The sequence below is a fragment of the Pseudopodoces humilis genome, chromosome 4, assembly GCF_049639895.1.
Source record: "Pseudopodoces humilis isolate 2021_Gansu_Grassland_sample_001 chromosome 4, ASM4963989v1, whole genome shotgun sequence".
In the NCBI taxonomy this organism is placed as follows: domain Eukaryota; kingdom Metazoa; phylum Chordata; class Aves; order Passeriformes; family Paridae; genus Pseudopodoces; species Pseudopodoces humilis.
In genome coordinates, this window is record NC_142203.1 from 9,172,733 (window position 1) to 9,196,876 (window position 24,144).

The window sequence follows — 24,144 nt, forward strand, 5'->3', positions numbered from 1 at the left end:
CTTCATCCCACGACCACCAGGAAGCAAATGATGACCACCTAACAACAAGCGGCACAAGCACAGATGCAACCCAGGAAGAAGTAATGAAGACACATATACAGGAACTGTATATAAGGGGGAGCTTTTTCAGCTAAAGTGCGCGCTGTTGGTGGAGCGGAGACTCCCCGGCTTGCCCAGTGCTGCTTTGCTTGCTCAACCGCTTGCTGAATTAGTAAATTGATTTTTATGGATGACCCTTTAATTTGGCTCATTGATTTTGTCACTACAATTTAGAACACATGGGAAGGACCTTTATGGGCGATATTAACACTATGGATGATTATGGATGGTATGGCTCTCCCTGTGTTTTGGCTTCTGTGAAGTCCCTCATTTATTTTTTTTTTGGTGTATACCTCCCTGTATCTTCCCCTCTCCTCTGTTCCTAAGGGCAGGACAAAGGGTGAAAAATGCCAAGATGGCTCGGGGCTGTTGCCAACCCCCCGTCACCCCTGTGTCTCTCTGCCATCCCATCCCCTGTTTTCCTGAAGGCAGGCAAGGGACAGAGAACGTCCAGAGTGATGCAGGTCTGCTGCCGTCTGCCCGCTGTCCCGTGTCGTCCTTCATCCCCTGTCTTTCCATATTCCCTGTTCCCTGTCCGGGAAAGTCCGTCCCAGGACCCTCCTCCCCTTCCTAAGATGGCGCTGGCCACATGGCCTGGGATCCCTTTTTCTAGTCTTGCTCCTTCTTTTCAGGCCCCTAACTTTCCCTTCCCCCCAGTAACTCTAGCTCTGGTTCCACCCCTTTCTGCGGCTGCTCCACCCCTGGGGGCTGCCCCTTTTCCATCGTGGGCAACACCCCCACCGGGGAAATCAAAACTGTAACCTGAGCTCCAAAGGCCGGCGCTTGGCCAAGAACATCTAAAATGGCAACGCCCGTATCTTCAGGACCAGAGCTGAAGCTGAACACTGAAGAACTTTGCCTGTTGTAAGAGGAGATCAAAAAACTGCACCTTTCCTAACAGAAAATCCAGAACTGGAAGAGACTGAACAAAAAAAACCAAACATTATGTTTGTCTTAAGTACCATCACTGTTTAATTTGCCTGGCTGTAGTCTGAGATTTAAGTGTTTGGTTTTAATTTTGTTTTTGTTTGTTTGCTTTATGTGTTTTGTTGTTGGGTTTTAGTGTCCCACAAAGCAAGGCAGTGTTTTGTGAGGGAGTTGAAATTTTTATGGTGTAAGTTTCAGAAACATTTTAAGCTCCAAATCAAAATTTGATTGAAAAAAAAACAAGAGCAATTGTTGTGAGGTGTCTCAGAGAAGCAAAGATTTAGTTTTAGATAAGCGTTGCTGAAGAGGAGGCAAGGCTGAAATGCCTGGCTAGTGTGAATTCTGACCTCCTGCGTTGGGGGAATGGGCCGTGTGAGGCCTGGATGAATATACCCCTCCCCAGACCCCTTGCGAGGAGCAGTCTAGGAGTTCTGATTGGGTTTAAGCCTCTGGGGTTTCTCCCTTGCTGTGTTTTTAGTGGTCCCTGACCCTAAACTCCACCCTTTTGTCCATCAAAACCCCTCTCCCTGCCTTTGTTCGGCACTCTCTGTCTCTGAATGAGTTTGTTCCCAGGCTGAATAAATGGTTTCACGAACAGAGAAATCCCATCTTGTTCCTATCCTAAGCTGGGTCCCCGTAACTGTAGCTTCCCTGGACATGATCCTGTGGTTGTGGACTGCAACAATAAATAATCTGTCTGTCATTTGGTTGTGAGTGGTGACTTGCTACTGAACTGAATGTGTAAATCTGAAAACATGCACTTTACATTATGACATCATAGAACTATATCAAGAGATGACTGCTGTAAATAGCAGTAAATAGCACTTTAGTGAACAGCAGCTTTAGAGCAAAAATCATTGTGCCAAGAATCTGTTTGCTTGTTTTCTTTTACAATTGAAAAAATTTTAATAATTTAATTTCAGAGTTAGAAGGTAAGTAATGAGCCAAGATAAACAGAGAGATCAGGCAATATCAGCTGGAAATAAGGACAAACCCTTTTAGAATATAACATTCTAGCTTCTGTATTACTGATTTCTATTTGTTTCTTGTAATAGATTTTCAAGACTTGATTTTGCTTAGGTTTTGTACCACCTGGTGCATGAGAGAAAGTAGACTAAATATGAAGAGCTTGTGTGAAGACACTTGAAGCTGCCATATGACAATCCCTCTTGGAAAAACAAGTTTTCAACGGAGTGCAGTAACATATAAATTGCTTTTGGAATAACATATTACCAAGGTCATATAGATTTGGACCCATTATGCCAAACCTAACAAGTTTTATCTCAGGGAAGGCCACACAGCTTTTAGGATGGTAAGCTTTTAGGATCCAGCTTCAAGCTGGGGGGCCTGAAACCCATTCATAATGCATTGGGCTAGAATTACGGATCTTAATACCTGCCGTATGTCTGTATGTACAGTGCTGTTATGATGATAGGAAGAAATGTACTCTGGCTCTGTGATGAATTGTTTTAAAATGCCATGTAAGTAAGCTAACACTAGAAGAAAAAAATAGAATAATCTTGTCTTTCAGGTGCTGGTTGCAGCATCACACAGACTTCCTTTCAGGGAATGACACAGTATACAGATGCTTTGCATTAAGACATTCTTGAGCATTACAGTCTCGAGAGATCCTGCAGGATTTTATTAGAAGAGAACAATCTAATGCATTTTTTTATTGCTAGGGAAAAAATTGCTTTCAGGAGATCATGAACACACCTTCACTTGCAGATAAAGTCAAGGAGATGTAGGTGATGCCAAGAGGGAATTGCCTACAATCTCCTCCACTATCACTAGCTGCCTTCATCCTGTGGCCACGGGGTATTCCCAGCACAATAGAGGTGTGAATGAGAAGCTGTACATGCTGTGAAGAGTGCAGCACTTGCACTGGTGGTGAGGAAGTGATTGTCTGGGGAGATGCCTTCTTAGATTAACTGCTGTGTGCTCAGTAACTTCCCTGCACAGCAGCCTTCCAGCCAGGATCAATATAACTCATTACTCAATTCAGGCTCTTCAAAGCCTTTGTAATTTCAGTCTGATTTTTCAGATTTTGGTCTTGCATTATTAGGAAAGAATCAGGTGTGCATCCAGAACTGTATTGAGAGATCATCAAAACCCTTAAGTTGCATTGTACTCTCCCACATGTATCATACTCTAAAGCAGTTGGAAATAGTGGCATTTACCAGTTCCTGTTCAATCAGAACATCTGACATTAAGTTAGGTCTGAAAATTGACATGTTTCAGTGCATCAGCTGCCCTTCATTTACACTTCCAACCCTCATCAATGAGCTATTGTATTTGAAGTGTGACAAAGACACATTTCAGTCCACTCAAAGGCTATACTCAAGGCAAAATTTGTGAGACAACCCATCACTATGGAAGTAAATGAAATACAGCTGCTTCTTAAGTTTCCAGGGTTGCAGTGATAATTTAAAAGGTTAAAAAATGGCTCGTTACATTTTGCACATGTTTGCACATTTTAACCACACAGGATACCTATTCTGTAATAATAAGGAGTGAATCATTTTGTGATACTATTTATAAGGATTAGGAATACAGAAAAAGGAAAGTAATTGCTAGGTAAAATTTGAACATAAAAACATTTAAAACTTTACTTCTGTATGTGTGTTTTGCATATAAAATTCAAATGTTGAACAGATATTGCTCTGAACAAACCTACTGTAACATCACAGAGGATGATGACATCTAGTAGTGAAAAGGTGGAAATTTATATTCAAAAACCCAAGTACTATTTAATTACGCTTGTGAAAGTGAGGTTTTGAATGTTTCAGAGTAGCCCAGTGTCCTGGTTTAGGGCAAAATTTGGGAGAAAACCTCCAGTGGGGCTCCCCCTGGGAAGCAAACCCATGTGGCCCTTTTTTTCCCACCCCCCAACCGGTCCGGGAAGAGATTTCTCTGAGAGAAGTGGAAAAAAACCTGTTTATTTCACAGGCACAGCACTACCCAGCACAAAAATGAACAATATCAAATTACAAAACCTCTCGCCCTTCAGAAGAGATGACAAACTTCAGAGGGTCTCTTTCCTGTGGGTGTTCGCTCTGTTATCAGTCCCTCTGGCGCTGGAAAATGACGCTGCCCAGGCTGGGCTCCCGGTAGTCCACGGATGCAAGCTCCCGGTGCTCCCCCGAGTCCCCAGTCCAGAGCAGGTTCGATTCGTTTCAAAAAAGGGAAAGAAAACAGTCCAGGAAGACCTCTCTGCTCCGGCTAGTTGGAAAGCCAAGGCGATCTGTGTCTTGTTGTCTGTCTGTGCTGTAGTCAAAACTCCCGATGCGGGGGAGCAAGTACAGTCTCTGATAACAGACTCGGTGCTTCTTTTCCACTCACTTTTACTCTGAGATGGAATTTTAAGAATACAAAACCTGTGTCTGGGTTAGGTGGACGAATGGGGATACAATTTAACATCATAATCAACCCAGGACATTCCACCCCTTATCCCCATATCGTCGACTTACTGCCAAAACTAACATTCCAACTCTGCACACATTTACATACATAGAAACTTCCCCTCCGTTCCACCCAAAAAATACAAGCACACATTTCCTTCTATTTCATGTCTGCGTGGTTTAATGTACAGACAATGGCAGTAACCTTTTACCAAATGATCAGGTCTCCCTGAGGTACACATCGTGTTGTTCCATCTCTCTGCATTATCCACCATGTACAACCTGGTCCTTGAGCAAAGACAACCCCACGAATGGGTTTGTCTGTGCTCGAGGTAGAATTGACCCAAACTGTCTTCCCTAGCAGACCTCTGACATGTACCACTGGGACTTTGTCTCCGTCTACTACATGTAAAGACTCAGACTGGGCAGGACCTGCTTGGTTGGTAGAACCTCTGGTGTTGACTAACCAGGTGGCCTTTGCTAGATGTTGCTCCCAATTTTTAAAAGATCCTCCACCCAGTGCCTTTAAGGTAGTTTTTAACAGTCCATTGTACCTCTCCACTTTCCCGGCTGCTGGTGCATGGTAGGGGATATGGTACACCCACTCAATGCCATGTTCTCTAGCCCAGCTGTTTATAAGGTTATTCTTGAAATGAGTCCCATTGTCTGACTCAATCCTCTCAGGGGTGCCATGCCTCCAAAGGACCTGCTTTTCAAGTCCCAGGATGGTGTTCCGGGCAGTGGCATGAGGCACAGGGTAGGTTTCCAACCATCCTGTGGTGGCTTCTACCATTGTGAGCACGTAGTGCTTGCCTTGGCGAGTTTGGGGCAGTGTGATGTAGTCGATCTGCCAGGCCTCCCCATACTTGTATCTGGACCACCGCCCACCGTACCAGAGAGGCTTCAACCGCTTGGCCTGTTTGATCACAGCACATGTCTCACAGTCATGGATAACCTGAGAAATGCTGTCCATGGTTAAATCCACCCCTCGGTCTCGTGCCCACTTATAGGTGGCATCTCTACCCTGATGACCTGAGGCATCATGAGCCCATCGGGCTAGGAACAACTCTCCCTTATGTTCCCAATCCAAATCTATTTTTGACACTTGTATCTTTGCAGCCTGATCTACCTGCTTATTATTTTGGTGTTCCTCATTAGCTCTACTCTTGGGGACATGGGCATCTACGTGGCGGACTTTCACTGGTAGTCTCCCTACCCTGGTAGCAATATCTTTCCACTCTTTAGCAGCCCAAATTGGTTTTCCTCTACGCTGCCAATTAGCCTCTTTCCACCTCTCCAACCATCCCCACAGAGCATTGGCCACCATCCATGAATCCGTGTAGAGGTAGAGCTTTGGCCACCTCTCTCTTTCAGCAATGTCCAGGGCCAGTTGAACAGCTTTGAGTTCAGCAAGTTGACTTGATCCACCTTCTCCTTCAGTGGCCTCTGCGACCTGTCGTGTGGGGCTCCATACAGCTGCTTTCCACTTCCGGTTCATCCCTACGATGCGACAGGAACCATCAGTGAAAAGAGCGTAGCGTGTTTCTTCTGCGGGCAGCTGGTTATATGGTGGAGCTTCTTCAGCCCTTGTCACTTCCTCTTGTTCTTCATCTGTGAGACCAAAATTTTCACCTTCAGGCCAGTTTGTAATTATCTCCAAAATCCCAGGGTGATTCAGTTTACCAATACGGGCGCGCTGCGTGATAAGAGCAATCCACTTGCTCCATGTGGCACTGGTTGCATGATGGGTGGAAGGAACCTTTCCCTTGAACATCCATCCTAGCACTGGCAGTCGGGGTGCTAGGAGGAGTTGTGCTTCAGTGCCAATCACTTCAGAGGCAGCTTGGACTCCTTCATAGGCTGCTAAAATTTCTTTTTCTGTTGGGGTGTAGTGGGCTTCGGACCCTCTGTAGCTTCTACTCCAAAATCCTAATGGTCGGCCTCGAGTCTCCCCAGGCACTTTCTGCCAGAGGCTCCAGGACAAGCCATTGTTCCCAACTGCAGAGTAGAGCACGTTCTTCACATCTGGTCCTGTTCTGACTGGGCCAAGGGCTACTGCATGGGCGATCTCCTGTTTGATCTGAGCAAAGGCTTGCTGCTGCTCAGGGCCCCAATGGAAATTATTCTTCTTCCGAGTGACCAGGTAAAGAGGGCTCACAATCTGACTGTATTCAGGAATATGCATTCTCCAAAACCCTATGGCACCTAAGAAAGCTTGTGTTTCCTTCTTATTGGTTGGTGGAGACATTGCAGAGATTTTGTTGATGACATCAGTAGGAATCTGACGCCGTCCATCTTGCCACTTTACCCCCAGGAACTGGATCTCACGAGCTGGTCCCTTAACTTTGCTCTTCTTGATGGCAAAACCAGCTTCCAGGAGGATCTGGATGATTTCCTTTCCTTTCTCAAACACTTCTGCTGCTGTGTTCCCCCACACAATGATGTCATCTATGTACTGTAGATGTTCTGGAGCCTCACCCTTTTCCAGGGCAGCCTGGATCAGTCCATGGCAAATGGTGGGGCTGTGCTTCCACCCCTGGGGCAGTCGGTTCCAGGTGTACTGCACTCCCCTCCAGGTGAAGGCAAACTGAGGCCTGCATTCTGCTGCCAGAGGAATGGAGAAAAATGCATTGGCAATGTCAATAGTGGCGTACCACTTCGCTGCCTTGGACTCCAGCTCATACTGGAGCTCCAGCATGTCCGGCACGGCAGTGCTCAGCGGTGGAGTCACTTCATTCAATGCACGATAGTCCACAGTCAATCTCCATTCTCCTTCAGATTTACGCACAGGCCAGATGGGGCTGTTGAAGGGTGAGTGGGTTTTGCTGACCACCCCTTGGCTCTCCAGCTCTCTGATCTTCTTGTGGATGGGGATCACAGCATCTCGAGTTGTTCTATATTGTCGGCGGTGCACCGTCGAGGTGGCAATTGGTACTTATTGTTCTTTCACCTTCAGAAGTCCTACTGTAGATGGATTCTCGGACAGTCCAGGCAAGGTGTTCAGTTGCTGGACACCCTCTGTCTCCACAGCAGCTATTCCAAATGCCCACCTGAATCCTTTTGGGTCTTTGAAATACCCACTTCGGAGGTAATCTATGCCCAAAATGCATGGGGCCTCTGGGCCTGTCACAATGGGGTGTTTCTTCCACTCATTTCCCGTCAGGCTCACGTCTGCTTCCACCAAGGTAAAATCCTGTGATCCCCCTGTCACGCCAGCAATAGAAACAGATTCTGCCCCTACATGTCTTGATGGGATTAGCATGCACTGTGCACCTGTGTCAACCAAGGCCTCATATCTTTGTGGTTCTGATGTGCCAGGCCAACAAATCCACACAGTCCAAAAAACACGATTTTCCCTAGCCTCTACCTGGCTAGAGGCAGGGCCCCTCTAAGCCTGGTTATCCTTCTTTCCTTTGGTATATGTCTTGGATGTTCCTTCAAGGGGATCGGACATGTCATCATCATCATACCTGGCAGTTCGGCTACGTGCAACTGGAGCTGCTTCCCTTTTGGTGGAACTTCCTTTGTGACTCTTCTCCTCCTTCAATTCACGCACCCGTTGTGCCAGAGCTGCAGTAGATTTCCCATCCCATCTCCTCATGTTCTCTCCGCAATCACGCAGGAAGAACCACAGCTCAGCTCGTGGGGTATACCTTCTCTCCCGATCGGGGGAACGTCTGCGTTGAGTGCCAGGACCTCTGATCTGTACTGCTGAGATTTGGAGAAGGTCCTCTTTAATCTCATCTCTAAGTTTCTTGTGATTCTCCTCTATCTTATCCTCTAATTTCTGCAGACGTGTTTCCACAGCTGCAATTCTTGCATGTGTGGGGCCATGCATGGCATCTGCGTATGCTCGAAGCTTCTTCGCCATATCCAGCACGGTCTCCTCCCTTTCATCCCGTTTCATCATTGCTAAAGCAGATGCATCTTCTTGTGGCCCAAGTCATACCAATTTTCGCCACATCACGGATGTACATGGCACCAAGTCTGGATTCTTAGTTGGTATGTCATCTGAAAAAACACTCTCTGCCACTGCCATTTCTCTCAGGCGTTGGATCCCTTGTTCGATGGTTTTCCACTGCGTTTGCTGCATGTAGAGATCATCTACACACAGATATCTTTGGGCTACACTTTCAAGGACCCGTGCCCAGAGACTGCGAGGGTTAGCCCCCCTCATCATCCCCTGGTCGATAACCGGATCATGTGACAGGGATCCCAGATGCCTCGCTTCAGTGCCATCCAGAATTGTAGCTTCACCTGCGGCGTCCCACAGACGGACTAACCAACTAATTATAGATTCATCAGGTCGTCGAGTGTAGTCCTTCCTCAGGCCACGAAGATCTTTCAGAGAAAAAGACTCAATATTAGCTTCTGATCTTGTTCCAGTTGCTTTGACTCTTGGTTTTGTGTCAGGAGGCGTTGAGGGTCCTTCTCCTGCATCATCATCATCATCATCCACTGGTCGATCAGTTTTATCTGTGCACTTTCCACTTCTTGTGCTAGTAGCAACAGCCATTGGTTGAGGCTTGCTGTCTGGTTTAGCTACCAGCTTTGTAACTGGGAGGTTGGCTGCAGCCTGAGTAATTGGGGTAGCTGTTGATTTACCTCCCTGTCCCCTTCCTTCTGTTTGCTGCCCTACAGTATCTAGCAATGTACGGTACGCATATGCCAGGGCCCAGCTTACTGCAATGATCTTTTTTTCTTTGGAATTATCCTGACACTTCTCTTTCAGATATTTCCCCACCTCAGCTGGATTCAGAATTTGTTCATGTGGAAAGTCCCAAACTACAGGGTCAGAAAATTCCTTCAAGATTTGGCCCATATCCTCCCATTCTCCACCCCACTCAGGACTTTCCATGCTTGGTTCAGGGGTCTCATCAGTCCCTCTAGAAATCTCAGCCCTCATTCTAGAGAGGCTGGAGACTGTATAGAGGAAACTTACCAGATTAAATGCCAGAAAGATGGTCTCTTTAACATTCAGGGGAAACTGAACACTCGCCAATAGTGATGTAACCGATTCAGAGGAGAAGAAGGAAAGGAAAGGTTGAAAAGCCTCATTCCCTGCTCCTCCTCTAACAAACTGGGTGCATAACCATACCCATGAATCCTTTATATTTGGAACAGACTGCAGCACCTGAATAAACTTCTTAGAAATCATAATCACTAGGCCCAGCCCAATAGCTATTCTAATCCGTGCCCCTCTACTGTAAAAGCTATGTGTTAGGGACAATACCGGGGCTAGTTGTGGATAAGAAAATAAACCAAGGGACCATAAAGGTATTAAAACCTCAAAAAAACCTAGTGACCAGAAACACATGAAGGCCTGCACCCCAAAAGACATTATTAATTCAAGCAGCATGGCTGGATGGCTAGGGACTGCTTTATCTTATCCCAATACAAAGTAATTGCCACTTCAGTACCATTAGTACAGGGTTTTTCCACTCTCTCGTGCCACGCGCTGGGCGCCAATGAATGTATTTGTCCTGGTTTAGGGCAAAATTTGGGAGAAAACCTCCAGTGGGGCTCCCCCTGGGAAGCAAACCCACGTGGCCCTTTTTTTCCCACCCCCCAACCGGTCCGGGAAGAGATTTCTCTGAGAGAAGTGGAAAAAAACCTGTTTATTTCACAGGCACAGCACTACCCAGCACAAAAATGAACGATATCAAATTACAAAACCTCTCGCCCTTCAGAAGAGATGACAAACTTCAGAGGGTCTCTTTCCTGTGGGTGTTCGCTCTGTTATCAGTCCTTCTGGCGCTGGAAAATGCCGCTGCCCAGGCTGGGCTCCCGGTAGTCCACGGGTGCAAGCTCCCGGTGCTCCCCCGAGTCCCCAGTCCAGAGCAGGTTCGATTCGTTTCAGAAAAAGGGAAAGAAAACAGTCCAGGAAGACCTCTCTGCTCCGGCTAGTTGGAAAGCCAAGGCGATCTGTCTCTTGTTGTCTGTCTGTGCTGTAGTCAAAACTCCCGATGCGGGGGGAGCAAGCACAGTCTCTGATAACAGACTCGGTGCTTCTTTTCCACTCACTTTTACTCTGAGATGGAATTTTAAGAATACAAAACCTGTGTCTGGGTTAGGTGGACGAATGGGGATACAATTTAACATCATAATCAACCCAGGACACCCAGACAAGATTTTTCATTCAGTTCATGTAGGATGAAGTCTAAACAGTTCTTCTGCACTTCCATGAATAGATTTTCAAACTTTTTGAAGACCCTTTTTGTCTTTTTCTAAAGACATGTGAGTATTCACCAACTCATCTGTGGGATGCAGAAAGTAGGTCTGTGATAATTAATGCTGATAATTATGAAATGTAGGGGTAAATACTGAACCTGCAACACTTCTGATTGCTTTTTTGTTCCTGGTACCTTATTGACAGTGTCAATTGACATCTGACTGGTTGGAACTGTTATACTGTGAGTTTCACAGGAACTGTCACAGCCCTGGGTGTATCCTCTCTCCTGAAGGTTTTGTTGGGGCTGAGGGTCATATGGCAGGTACTGATGTGCAGCTGAAGGCTGCCCCTTCCTGCTAGTTACCTTGTAGAGAGATTCTCAGGAAGGAATAACTGCAGGGTAGCTGCAGACAGGGCTGAGCCACTGTCCCTGCCTATGTTGTTGCCATGACCCGCTCCTGTCTCTCCACCCCTTGCAAGGCAGCTGACCCTCCTTGTTCCATGACCCTGGGGTCCAACATGTTGTAATTCAGCATGAAATTTCCTGGAAAATATGGGAGTAATTTCATTTTCCCAGTGGCTAGCCCTTACTGATTTACTAACTTCTCTCCTGTCTTTTCTCTGCTGCTCTAAGAGTACTGCTGGCTGCCCCCATGAGGAAGTAGCTTTTTCCCTCACTGCTGTTGACTTGACACATGTAGTAACTAGTCCTCTGCAATACTCTTAGGTCACCTATTTTTCACTTTCAACCTGTTTACAGTTTGACTCTGTACATATAATGCTTCACAGAGAATCCTGTTCTCCAAGTGTTTCTGGAATGAAGATTGAATATCTCTCTAATGGGGTAGGCTGAGCAAATTTAATCAGGTATAGAATCACAGAATAGTTTGAGTTGGAAGAGACTTTAAAAATCATCTCCAACCCATTGGCCCTGGGCAGGACACCTTCCATTTGATAGATCTCGCAAAGGCCTCTCCAGCCTGGTCTTAAACACTTCCAGTGATGTGGCAACCACAGCTGCTCTGGCCAACCTATTCCTCACCTCCCTCATAGTAAATAATTTCTTCCTAATCTAAGCCTACCTTCTTTCTGTTTAAAGTCATTACCCCTTCCTTATTCTATCACTACAGGTCTTTGCACCTCCATGGTTGTTATGATATGGTTTCTAAAGTTATTAGAAATTCCTCTGCCTAATTAAGGTGCAAATGAGACATTACGCCAATGTCTATATATGGATTTTATTCGATAGTGAATATGAGAGAGAGAGAGTGAGAGACTGAGAGAGAGAGAGAGAGAGAGGGGGGAAAAGAGAGAAGGAGGAAGAGAAAGAAATGGAAAAAGATTCCTGGCTCTTGTAGGATAATTGATTAACTTGCACCCTGGAATAAATGTGAATGGATTTGTTAAGGATGTGCGTTTTCCTCTCGACCACATTTGTTGTAGTTGATAGCCTGAAATGTATCTTTTCCCATCTTTTAGTTGTGATTCCCCCCCAGCTTCTCTTTCTCCTGTTTACCTGGCGTCAAGTTACCATGGTTACTGAAGTTTCTCTCCTCAGCCCCACGGCGAGAGGCCGGATAGAGTAAAGAGAGGACCCCGCTGGCATTTCCAGCTGCTTGAAGTTTCTTTAGCCCAGGAAAGCACGGGGTTGGGAGAAGAGAACTCTTCTTTCCTACACGGAAGTTTGTAACTTTTTCCTGTCCCAGAATGCCTCTAAACTATGGAAGCTGAGAGGGCATGCTTACCTTGCCTTCCCTTTCTTTCCCCCCTGTGTTGCCAGGAAACCAAGCCCCCCCTCTCTCCCCCTCTGCCCCTCTGTACAGAATACTCCTACATCTTTGTGGGCATTTGAAGAAGTTGGTGTCTGTTATTTCTTATCTTGGTGTGTGTAACCTTGATTTGTAGAAAGTTTGTAAGATGTACTAACTGAGAAAAATAATTGGTTCCCTCTCAGATGTTCCCTCCCTCTGAGAAACCCTGTTAAAAGAGACCCCCCCAGACCCCAAATCCTTTGTCTCTCGTTCTTTGGATTCCCCTTCACAGAAATAAACTGTGGAATGCAAACCAGAGAGAGAGTCCCCCCCTGATTTCTTTACTCGCTCTATAGACTTGGATTCTTGAAGAAAATCAGTGAACCCCACAAACATATGCTGGCTCGAAACTCGAGTGAAGAGAAACCTCATCACTGAGCTAGCCGGGCCACACTCGAGAAGATCAAGTCACACATTTACGTAGAGTTGGAAGAATTTTATAGGTAATATTCCTGCTCTGCTGGGTAATTTTAAACATTATGAGAAATTAGCTTTTATGATACAAAATTAACACACAAAACATTTGTTATGAATGGAGATGGGAGAATTTAGATAAGTCCCTGCCTTTGCCCAGTTTTCTGGAAGTAGGAAACAGCTTTATTGAGGCAGCCAGCACCCCCAAACCCACTCTCATTCACAAGTTCTTATTAATGACAGATCAAGTCTATCACAACATGAAATATTTATTGGATAAACACAAGGAAGAGCAGACTAAGCAGAGGTCTCAGTACCCAGCATAAACAAAAGAAACACTACTAGTAGATTCATAAGACAGTGCATGATAATAAATATATTACAGGTAGCAAAGAAATAATATAGATTAGGAGCCAATGCCACTTACTAATAAATAATAGTTGATTACCATATTTGATTGATATAGTTGATTATTATTAGTTGTGTAGGAGATAAGAATATTTTTTACCTCTATTAAGTATATTAAAATTGTTAAGTTCTGCTGACTGGAAGGCACTCATTGGCTGCTGCAGCTGCAGCGTTGTTGCTCACGTGTCCCTGCATCCAATCAGCTTCCTGCTCATATGGTCCTGGCATCTCCCCAACCAATCACTGCCTCACCACCAAACGGCACTCAACCGGTGTTCAACCTCAACCAGCTCTCCCTGACCACGCGACCTGCAGTTTGCTACAATAAAAGGATCTTCTTCAGATGAATAAAGAGGTCCATGGGACTTTGTTCCCCATTGCTACGGTTGTGTGCAGAAGCCTTTTTTCACTCAGCTTCTAGGAGAGTAACTCAACATTGACATTTGAACCTCAAGGAGAACTCCCCACACACCCAGAGAGTGTGTAAGAGATTTCTGATTTTATGAAAATTATAGTGGTCTTCTATAGTTCATAAAAGTGCTGTATCTGCCTGTCAGAACTTTTGCTTATCCTTTCCCATGCATTCAAAGTAGGATGTTTATTGCTGGCTAAGGATGTTCTCAGCAGAGATAACTCTACAAAAGGCAAGCTATTCCAACCTGGTTTGCAGATAAGCTGCAGGGGTGAAAGGTCCTGTCACAACATTTTCCTACAAAGGGTTCTGATGCAAACATATCTTTACATCAGGACTTTGCTGTGTTTTCCAGGAGACCAATGATAGCACTGTTGTAATTTAATTTTGACACAAACAGAAACTGTGGCTTTATTATTGGTGAGATAAAAACAAAATTAATTCCCTTTTAAACTTAGTTCTATCATCCCAAGTACCTTTTTCCTTTTGAATTTTAGTGAGGAAATTGCCCTCATCACCTTCTGCACCTACAACTGAGAAGCATGGGCATTGTGGAATGTGCTATAGTCACCACACTGATTAGCATAAATAAAAGAAGCAAAGTAAAATGAAAATGTTCTTCTGGGACATAGGAAACTCAATGGTATGTTAGGGATATTTGGCTGTCTTGAAATTTGGTAGAAGGCTTTTTTGTATTTTATTCATATTTTCTTTTCAGTACATAGTTATCCCTCCTGGTTTAAGAAGGGGGACTACTATTTTTCATGTAACATTTTGGTATTTTGTTGAGATTCTTTAGTTCACTAATTAGTAACTCAAAAAAATTAGCCAAATCAAAATAATTCTAAAGCCTTCGGAGGCAGAACTGGGAAGGTTAATATATATTTGTATGATTTCAAATACATATAAATTCTTATATTAACTCTCAGGATAAAATTGTACAAATTATACACCCATAAAATCTATTCTCACTCTATTTTTCAGTAAAAAGACAAAACAAGCTGAGCAAAAAATCAAACCTAAGAATACGTAGAGTACTTTTACTAATATTCAATTTCCCAGCAAGTCACTTGGAATAAAAACACCAACACATTACAAACACTTCCAAACTGACAATGCAAGCAATTATGGTGACAATTTAAATGTAATTGCTTTTCATGCAGTTCCATCTCATGTGTTGGTAGGTTCCAATATAGACCAATTATTGAAAAGAAGCAAAAGTTTCTTGCAGCTAACACAAAGTGTCAGAGTCTAAGTAAAGAAATGATTATCACATTTCGGTGTGAATTTGCTGCTGGCAGCTTTTCTGCTTCCAAATTAGTTTTCCTTATCTTCAATGCAGGGGTGTTTGACACTCCTAGAAAAATGAAAAGAAACAGACTTCCCTGGTGAAATGTGCCTGAATGAAATAAGTTATTAATTGCATTAACTTATTTAGGTAGAGTTTCAGCTTTTATTCTATGAAGTGCTTGTTGCACCACTTTTGTTGTTTCCCACAGTTTTTCAGTGGGGTTTCCTCCTTTTGACTTCATGATTGTGGAGGACGTGAGACTGCCTCTACAAGTTTTACAAGAATTGCCAGCCTGTGAATTAGGGAGTGGTTTAGGCATTTGAGTTGCCTTTCTTTCAGGGTTTTAGTAGGCTTCTGCTTTTTGCCCTGGAACAATTAACCTTATGGGTTTTATTTTTTTTTTACTACAGTGGTTTTGCTTTTGGACATGATTGATTTCAGTGGCAAGCAATGCTTCTGCTTGAACCTTTTTAGTAACTAATTGTTCCCTGTCCCATTTATTTGCACAAAGTCCACCCCAGGGATAGAAAGGCAACTAACAAATTAAGCAAGGAAGGACAACAAAATATCTTTTTTACACTGGCCACCTGGGACAGTAATTTTCTCCTGAAGTTTCTACATAGGGCCAACACCATCCCCACAAGGCAGCAGCTGCAGAATTGGCATCAGGACTTGAACCTGCCAATTCTGGCTCTTCACAGCAAAGCAAAGGAATGAAACCCCCAAATCAATGTACTACAACCTCCACAACTTCCTCAGAGAAAGCTGCATCAGAATTCCCAAGAGTTTGGGTCCCTACAGAAGAGACCTCAACCTCCACAACCATTCCCGAGAAGGCTGCATCGGGATTCTTAGGAGTAGCCTATACCTCAAAAATCCAAGTGAATCTTTCCCAGAAGATGCCCCATATAAAATTACAGCTAATTTCCAAAATCTCACTTCTCACCCTGGAAAGATACTTCATATACCAAAGTTACTTTTCTACAAACTTAAGTTACAAGTACAGCACTAGTCTGTTGCTGCTGGACACAAAATGAGTCACACAGACGCAGCTTCAGGTGTGGTGAAAGGAAGGAAGAGCATTATTACTTCTCTCAGAATTTATAGGTTTCTGACCATGGCCAGGGATTGGGTAGTCAGGATAACACCTTCCCAACCACACTGGCCGTGAGAGATGTCCATCAAAAGACGTGTATCAGAAAGAATGTGTACAAATCTATGTTTACAGTCACTGTCCTGGGAAAGTCTATAAAAACTGTGTCAACAAGATCGAAAAACTGAGTTTTCAGGGCGACAGCCTACAGCTGGAGGGGATCTTCCCTCTGACCCAGGGCTGGCCACCTCCACACAAGTACTCCAAATCCTGGCATTGCACAGGAAAAGGCAGTGAGGGAAGGAGACATCATCCAGCCACAGGCAGTCCATGTTGACTGCTCCCACCACATTCCTGCTCATGGGACACCTTGGCAATGTATCAGGGCAGAAACAAGAAGCACAGCCATGGATGCATGACACGGGTGACCAAGGGAGAGCAACACAAAAATGTAGAAGTTCAAAACAAGAAATTATTTTCTTTTCTTTCCTGGCACTGTGCACCTCTAGTGGGGAACATCACATTGTGACATCAGGCTCTGGAGGGTGACATCCCAAGTGGCAGATTGTGATAACACATCTATTGCTGATTTTATTTGGGCTCCAGGAGTAACTGCACCAATCCGGCCCAAGAATTGACTCTGGCTGAGGAGGACTCTGGGATCTGCAGAGTCAAACCAGGCTTTTCCCAGCACTGGTGGTGTGTTGGGGTCTGCCATCAACAGCTCTCAGTGCCCATCCTAGAGCCATTACTCCTGTTTCCCTGCCCTGCCTGGCTGGGGCAGCTGGGCACTGCAGGTGCAGCATTGAGAGTGAGCTGTGCAGGAAAACGTCCCTGCAGGGTGACCATGGGGTGGGTGATGGGACTTAGGGAGGTGGGAGAGTGTTCTTCTTCAGGGGCCTGGCCATTCTTTGCTCCCCTCCCTGGGACAGTCAGTGACTCCAGCTTCTCCTGCAGAGTGATGCCAATGGAAAGGAGAAGCTCCTGAACCTCAGCTTTCCCCAAAAGTCTGCCAAGCACAAAAATGGCCAGAGAAAATTACAGCAACTGCCTCATCTGCCAGGACACTCCAAAGGACATGGCTTCTGGTCTGCTCTATCACCACCAGTTCTGCCTGGGCTGCATCCTGTGGTGGACACAGACAAATCCATCCTGCCCACTCTGCAGGACACTAATAGAGACTGTCAGGTTTTCTGAGTGGGGTGAACAGGGCTATCTGCTGTTTGCTGTCATCTCCCCTGAAGAGTCATCAGAGACCAGCAGCCACACAGAGGCAGCTCCCATCCTCCTGGATGAAAACAGCCCGCATGGCCCTCTGGTGTCCCCTGCACCTTCTCCACGGGGAACACTGTCCCCAGCTGAGCAGAAGGCTGCAGGGAAGGAGCCTGTGGGTGGCCTCCTGCCTGAGGTGTGGGCAAGACTGTTCCAACAAAGACAGCACCTCCTGGATGCTGTGCGGCACTGGCTGTGTGAGAGGCTGGAGGCAATATTCCAGGACCAGTGGTGGCTGGCACAAATTGCACAGGGCAGCATCCTGTATCATCTCTGCCTCCATGGTCTGAATGTGGAGAACTTGGTCCAGACACTGCAGAACTGTCTTGGAGAGCACACAGCACCGCTGGTCCATTGCCTCATCACTGTCATTGTGGCCAAGTGCAGTGAGGAGGCCCAGAGGCTGCTGCTTTTCCACACTGGCAGGGAGGAGACTAACAGCCTTGTGGCTAGCACCAGCTCCAGCTCCAGCTCCAGGTCCAGCAGCTCCTGGGAGAGGATTTCTGCCAGCATCCCAGCAGGATTAAATGTGGAGGAGGAAGCAGAAACATCAGGGGCCACCCTCCAAGGGGGTCGCAGGCACTGCCTACCTGTGCCCATTCCCACAGAGGGGGACCAGCCCCAGGAGGAGCCAGAGCAGGCAGTGTTGGCAGGTCCATCCGCCCAGGGCAGTATCTGCAGCCAGGTACAGGGCTGGGACCAGTCTCACAGGGAGTCTTGATGTGCTCAAAAGAGGAGAGCCCACAGCCCCCAGGGTTCTCCCCCACCCAACAAGAGGCCAAGGCAGGCACCTGTGCAACCCTGAAGCCCTGAGGGGCTCTCATCAGAGGAAGTGATGAAACCTGCACCAAGCAAGCCTACGGTGACTTTGGGAAACAACCGCATCTTCCCAGGTCTTGCTTCCAAACAGTGCCTGGTGAAATCCCTGTTGGGGCAGTCCTCTGGTGCCAGGAGTCTGAGATCCCTCAGTAACTGAGAGAACCTGGCACACTGAAATGTGAGCACATTTGAAAATGTAGTTCCAGATACAGCAGTGGTGCTGGAATGAAGGCATTAACCTTAATAAATTAACCTTTTATACCTTTATACAGCAGCTGATAGTTTCATTATATGATACTGCAGTTATTAAACTGCAAGGAGTTCACTCAGGTGGAAGAATGGACAGAGTATCTGGAACACTTGCTTTCCTAAGTGAATGCTTTCTCCATCTAGCTTGCTGAAAAGCAGTTGCTGTAATTGAACTGAAAGCCTGCTTGGTAAAATTTATTATAAAGCATAAATTTAATAAAGTTATTTATAAAGCAAAATATGAATATTGACAAAGAGTCTAATACTGTCCTATATATATTCTACAGTTGGGAATAAATCTGGTCTTTCTTTCACTCCCACAATTACAAAGAATGCTATAAAGCAAATAAACATAATAGAACTGTGTAAATGCATTCTGTTCCTCCCCCAAATGAATATTCTCATATTCAATTGAAGATTGAAGCCAGAGTTTCCAGTAATTTTATTTACATCAATGGTGTTAAAATATTAATAAGACCATTACTGGTCTGGATTAACAAGTGTCTGAATCAATTGTAAAATTTGCATATTTTGATAGCACAAGTATCACAAAGTGTTACTTCTTCAATACATCCAGTTTTTCAGAGGATTCAACACAGGTTGAATTAGGTTTGAGTCTGGGTTTTTTCTCTCTAAAAAAAAAGAAAGGCTGAAAGAGCCCACATCTTTGCTTACTCAGTTCAAGCCAAACAGGCTCTGGGGGGGGTCACTGGGCTACTACCAAAGCAAAGTCAAAGATCCTGGATTCTGAGCACTTCCAAAAAGATGTCCTTGACTTTCACACTTATCATAGAAAAAATGTCAACAAAACAAAAATTAAATCAGTTGAATTTGGACACTGCTTTGCTCTCCATTAAACCACAAACCTAAACTCTATCCTTCTCATTAATTCAAACACAGAAACACTGATAGCCTTGGTTTGCAGAAAAAAAGAAAAGGAAAGCTGTCAGTACCAGTCACCTTATCATGATGAGAGCAGTGAATGCTGGAAGTGCAGCTCTGCATTTAAATCTCCAGCCATTGCCTTGGCTTGCTGCACTCAGACTCTACATCTCTGCCACCTAGGCAAGGCACTCCTGTCCCTCTCTCTGAGCTGTGAATTATTTTAACACATGGGCCTGACCTCCACAGCTTCCTTGAGCTGAAGATGTAATGGAGTTATGGGCAAAATTCAACTCTTTTAATGTTCTTTTTGACTCCTTGCATTGCCCTCATCTCCCCCATTCTCAGGGAACAAAGCTCAGACCTCTCTAAGGCTGAATGTGGGGAGCAGAGTAATTTCTGCAAAAAGTCTGATCCCAACAGGACAATTATCTACTGGGTAAGGGAGGAAATTTCTTCTGCTCTCATTCTTCTTTCTTCAGGTAGTGAGAAACAACTATTGCTTCCAACAAGACATTTATCATGAACAAATGCTTCTTATAAAAATATCCTAGAGGGTGTGAGTTGTGTGTGTGTGTGTGTCTGTGCACATGGGTGTGCTGGGGCAGGGCTGGGAGCTGTACAAAGAAAACTTCTGTACATTTTCCATAGAAAGAAACTTTTATAAAGGCACAACCTTACACAAATACGGTACTGGCAAAATTGCCACAAGATGATTAGGTGGTTTAGTTTGTCTGCTCTGAGTCAAGTTATTACCACAAATTGGTAAAAGAGAAGTCCTTAACACCAATGTAGCATTAAAAAGCTGGCATTCTTTATTCAGCCAGATGCACAAAGGGATATCTCCTCTGAAATATCATGCATCCTGATTATAGAAAAACTTGTTTTAATAATACTATATTATACATACATATCCATTGATTTTCCTGGAATAAACATACATCTCATAATAATTTTCCCCCAAATCATTAATGTTATTCCTCCACTGTGCAAATGTTATTCTGTCCCACGGGTCTCTTTATGGGTCCCTGGTGGTCAGTGACCTCCTCAAGTCACAGTTGACCACCCAAAGAACTGGTGCTTTTTTCCAAATTAGCAGAAAAGCTGGCATAACTGGGCTGCTTACTCTCCTCTTCTTCTTGCCTAATGTTCAACACGATCCTAGAATAAGCATTGTGGAGTTCCATAGGCCAGTGATTTTTGAAGGATAAGCACTGTATCAGCCCATCAGCTGTGCAAACAGCTCTTCATCTGGTAGAAAGGTCAATCATGTGGTCATAACTCTTGATAGAAAATATTAGTCTAATGTTCTTGTAATGTTGCAATTCAATCAGAGCGTTGGTTTGGTTTGGAGGTTGGCTGGGTTTTGTTGGTTTTGGTTTGTTGTTTTGTTTTGTTTTTTTTTATTGTAAGATGTGATAGTAGTGTGTTACCGTTGAAGATGAATAGATCATGCGGACACAGGTCAAGGTGTGGTGAAAGAAAGAGCAGAGTTTATTTTTCCTGCCAGGATTTATAGGCTTCTTACCACGGCCAGGGATTGGATGGTCAGGATAACACTTTCGCACGGCACTGGCCATGAGAGATGCCCATCACAAGACGTGTAACAGAAAGAATGTACACATATCTATGTTTGCAGTTACTGTCCTGGGAAAGTCTTTAGAAAACTATGTCAGCAAGCTCAGAAGCTGAGTTTTTAGGGCGACAGTAGTGTTCATCAGGCCAGATATTTTCTTCAACTAAGCAGATTCTGGAAGCTCCTGTGTAGACCCAAAGAGATTGTGCACTCTCCTTGCTTTGAGTTTCCAAGAGAAACTGGACAAAGCCCTGAGCAATCTGCCATGGCTGATGCAGTTGAAGAGGAGGTTGGGCTAAAGACTACCCGAGGTCCTTTCCCACCTCATTATGTGATTCCAGTGCACGACTTCAGTTTGAGTGCTCCTTCCACAGTGGCAGCCTCTGCTAAGTCTCATCTAACAGCAGCCAGTTCTATTCTCCAAGACCCCCCTTTGAAGTCCCCAATTACCCAGGAGAGTAAAGGTGCTCGATGCAGGGAGTCAGGCTTGCAGGAGGATGCCCCTCAGCAAGGTCCAGGCCTTGAGGTCAGTAGCATTTCTAAAGGAACATTAGCAGGTCTTATGTTTCCCCATTTGTGAAGTTGCTCGTGAATGGAGATCACAAAAGTAACAGTGAAGAGGAGCAAATAACAGGGTTTGTATTCTCAAAACTACAGTGAGTCCCTACCCATATTTCCCATTTGCACTCATCTATCTCAGGAGTGCCTTTCTTTCAGGATTTAAGTCTCAGGGAATCTCCCTAATAGGACGTTTGTCAGGACGTTTGTGAGCCACGGGTATCAGTCTCTAAAGTCCCTTTGCTCTGTGGGCTGGGGAAGTGTGCCTACACAGGTCACCTTAATTGGTCTGCCTTTCCTTTCAAGGCTCAACGACTTGCTAATGAGGCTTGCTCTTCCCACTTGTATTGCTACTGAGGAAACAAAGGGAGTCCTTCCATGGGCTTCTTAATTAGGCAAAGGAGATGAAACGTCTATTCTGAAACTCTCTAATGATGTATATTTTTTGATATTTGGCTATATTTCTTCCTCAGTGTACACCCAAAAATAAAAACTCCTAGGATCATCGGGATCATCAGTCCAATTACATGGGTCAATGGCAGACATGTCAAATTTCCATTTGCATTTAAATACCCCTATTTCAAATTCACTGTAGGCATTGTTTAACAGGCAGGTACATTTTAGCACATAGTCTGTATTTTATTAGGCACCAAAGCAATCATGTAAAACTAGACTTCCCACCTGTCCTGGGGAAAGTAATCATAACAACTGCCAAGTTCCCATGGAGATATGCAGAAGATTCAGATAATAAAGCAGAAATGATGGGTAAGAGGAGAATCAGGACAAGACTCACAGCTCATTTTAGTATGTCCTGCCACTGGGATTAATTCAAGACAGCAAGAAGAACAGTCTAAATAATTCCCCAAGGAGATGCACCCATGGCTTCCCTGCCATCATTGATGTTCCACAGTTGAGGACATCTGTGCTGTCTTGTCTTAGCTCTTTTATGCTTGGATTGGAGAACATACTATCGATTCCAACTAGAACAGAATTAATGGTATCTTTTTTTGCCTGAGCTGATCTAGGAGAGTAAATGACTGCTTTCAAATGAAGAGTTCCTTTTCATGCACAGTGAATGTATGTGAAAAGCCATTAGTTCTCTATTGAGGACCTATATAAATAGGGGACCTATATATGCCTCAATTCTCTGTAGATAAAAGTAAAGAGCAAGATAAAAAAATATCTTACTTTTGAAACAAAACACCAAGAAACTAAAAGCATTTTATACAACTAAAACATGCTTTGTCTGCCCTATCACTAGAGTAAATATTAAAATGAGCTTCACGTTCAAATATGCATTTATCCGTATCTGCAGTTGGCTTCATTATCACAATGAGATTTAAAAATATATTCAACAATGATAAAGAACAAGAAATGGCACAAAGGAACTGTGCAAGAGCCTTTGGAGCAGGGGAAGAGGGAGGAGTTTTTTTCCTTGTATGAGACATGGGAAGGAAAATATCCTAAAACCTCGCAAAGACTATTTTGGAGAAAAGCCAATGGAGTTTTATCTCTGTTTAAACATCCCTGTATAAAGGCCTGAGGAATCTCCATTCTTGCAAAGGAAGGTGAAATAAAGAACAGACTGTGAAAAGTGCAGCTGTCTCTGACAGAGGGCAAAGTGCCCAGCCAGCAGATTTTAAACTCAGGATTCAGGTGGCCAAAGTGAAATTCAAGCTGTTACAAAAGCTGAGGCAAAACGTGAATGCAGAAAACCAGAAGACACCAAATGAGGTGACGTGCCCTCATTCTCTGACCCTGGCTTACCCCACGAGCTGTAAGAAATCAGTCAGCAGAAAGCCAGGGGCTCTCCTTGTTGCCAACACAGCTGTCAGTAAGGGCAGAGCTCGCTCCCAGCACTGCCCAGGGCTGTGTGCTGCAAAGTCACACGCAAAGCACACATTTCTGGCTGGGAGTCTCACCACCCCACCCAAGCACTCAGACAATCCATCACAAAGTGGTGCTTTTTGGAGCCCTCTGCTGCTGCTGCTCTGTATGTATGACCCAGGCAAACATTTATGGACCTAGGGTATTTCCAGGATTTATGTGGCAAAAATCTGTAGGGTAAAAAAAAGCCCCAAAAGTAAGACAACCAAGTAGTGTTCCTATTTAATTGACAAAGTAAAATCCCAAAGTTAAGCACTTGGAATGTACTCCAACACTTCTGTGGTTCACACGCTTAGTCCCTCAATCCCTCATTCCTAACAACACAGTCTGGGCCCCAAAGGCTTTCAGCAATGGAGAAGATTGACTTCTCAAACGCAGTCCTAAATCTGTCAAAGCTGACACTGTTGAATGTGGGAGTGACACTGAACACAGGGGTGGACACTAAGGAAAGAGTCCTGCCGGCTCCTGGCACAGGGATGTGCTCCTCCCACCACAACCCTGAGCAGAACAGTCTCATCCAGGCTGCAGCTTTGCAGGGACTATCTGGGAACACACATCTCTTCCCACAGAGATGCCCAACACCAAGGTGACTGAGCTCTGGAACATGGAGAGCAAGACTGCCCAGTTTGCCCAGCTGAGGATTTCCCAGATGCAAACTGGACTGCAGGCACCATGTTACTGAGAGGACAAGAAAGCTGCAGCTCCAGCCCATCCCCACACACGGCTCTGGGAGTGCCTACACACACAGCAGGGCTCACACAGCAGCAGCAGCTGCAGCCCAGCCCTTGCTTTGCCTTGGCCTTCTAGCCCAAAAGAAGTAGAACCCAGGCTTGGCTCTGTTGTAGAATTGAGCAATAATTAAGATTGGAAGGC

At 44.8% G+C, this 24,144-nt stretch overlaps 1 protein-coding gene and 1 long non-coding RNA gene across 2 annotated transcripts in view; one reads left to right on the top strand and one right to left on the bottom strand.

The window, feature by feature from the left end:
* The window catches only part of LOC148184425 (uncharacterized), a 264,268-nt gene that overhangs the window by 34,694 nt on the left and 205,430 nt on the right, over positions 1–24,144 (top strand). The gene's annotated exons all lie outside the window — the stretch shown is intronic.
* LOC148184426 (uncharacterized) lies at positions 7,816–9,786 on the bottom strand. The gene is given in 1 exon segment (XM_088054161.1): positions 7,816–9,786. A coding segment is annotated over 1 exon segment (1,971 nt).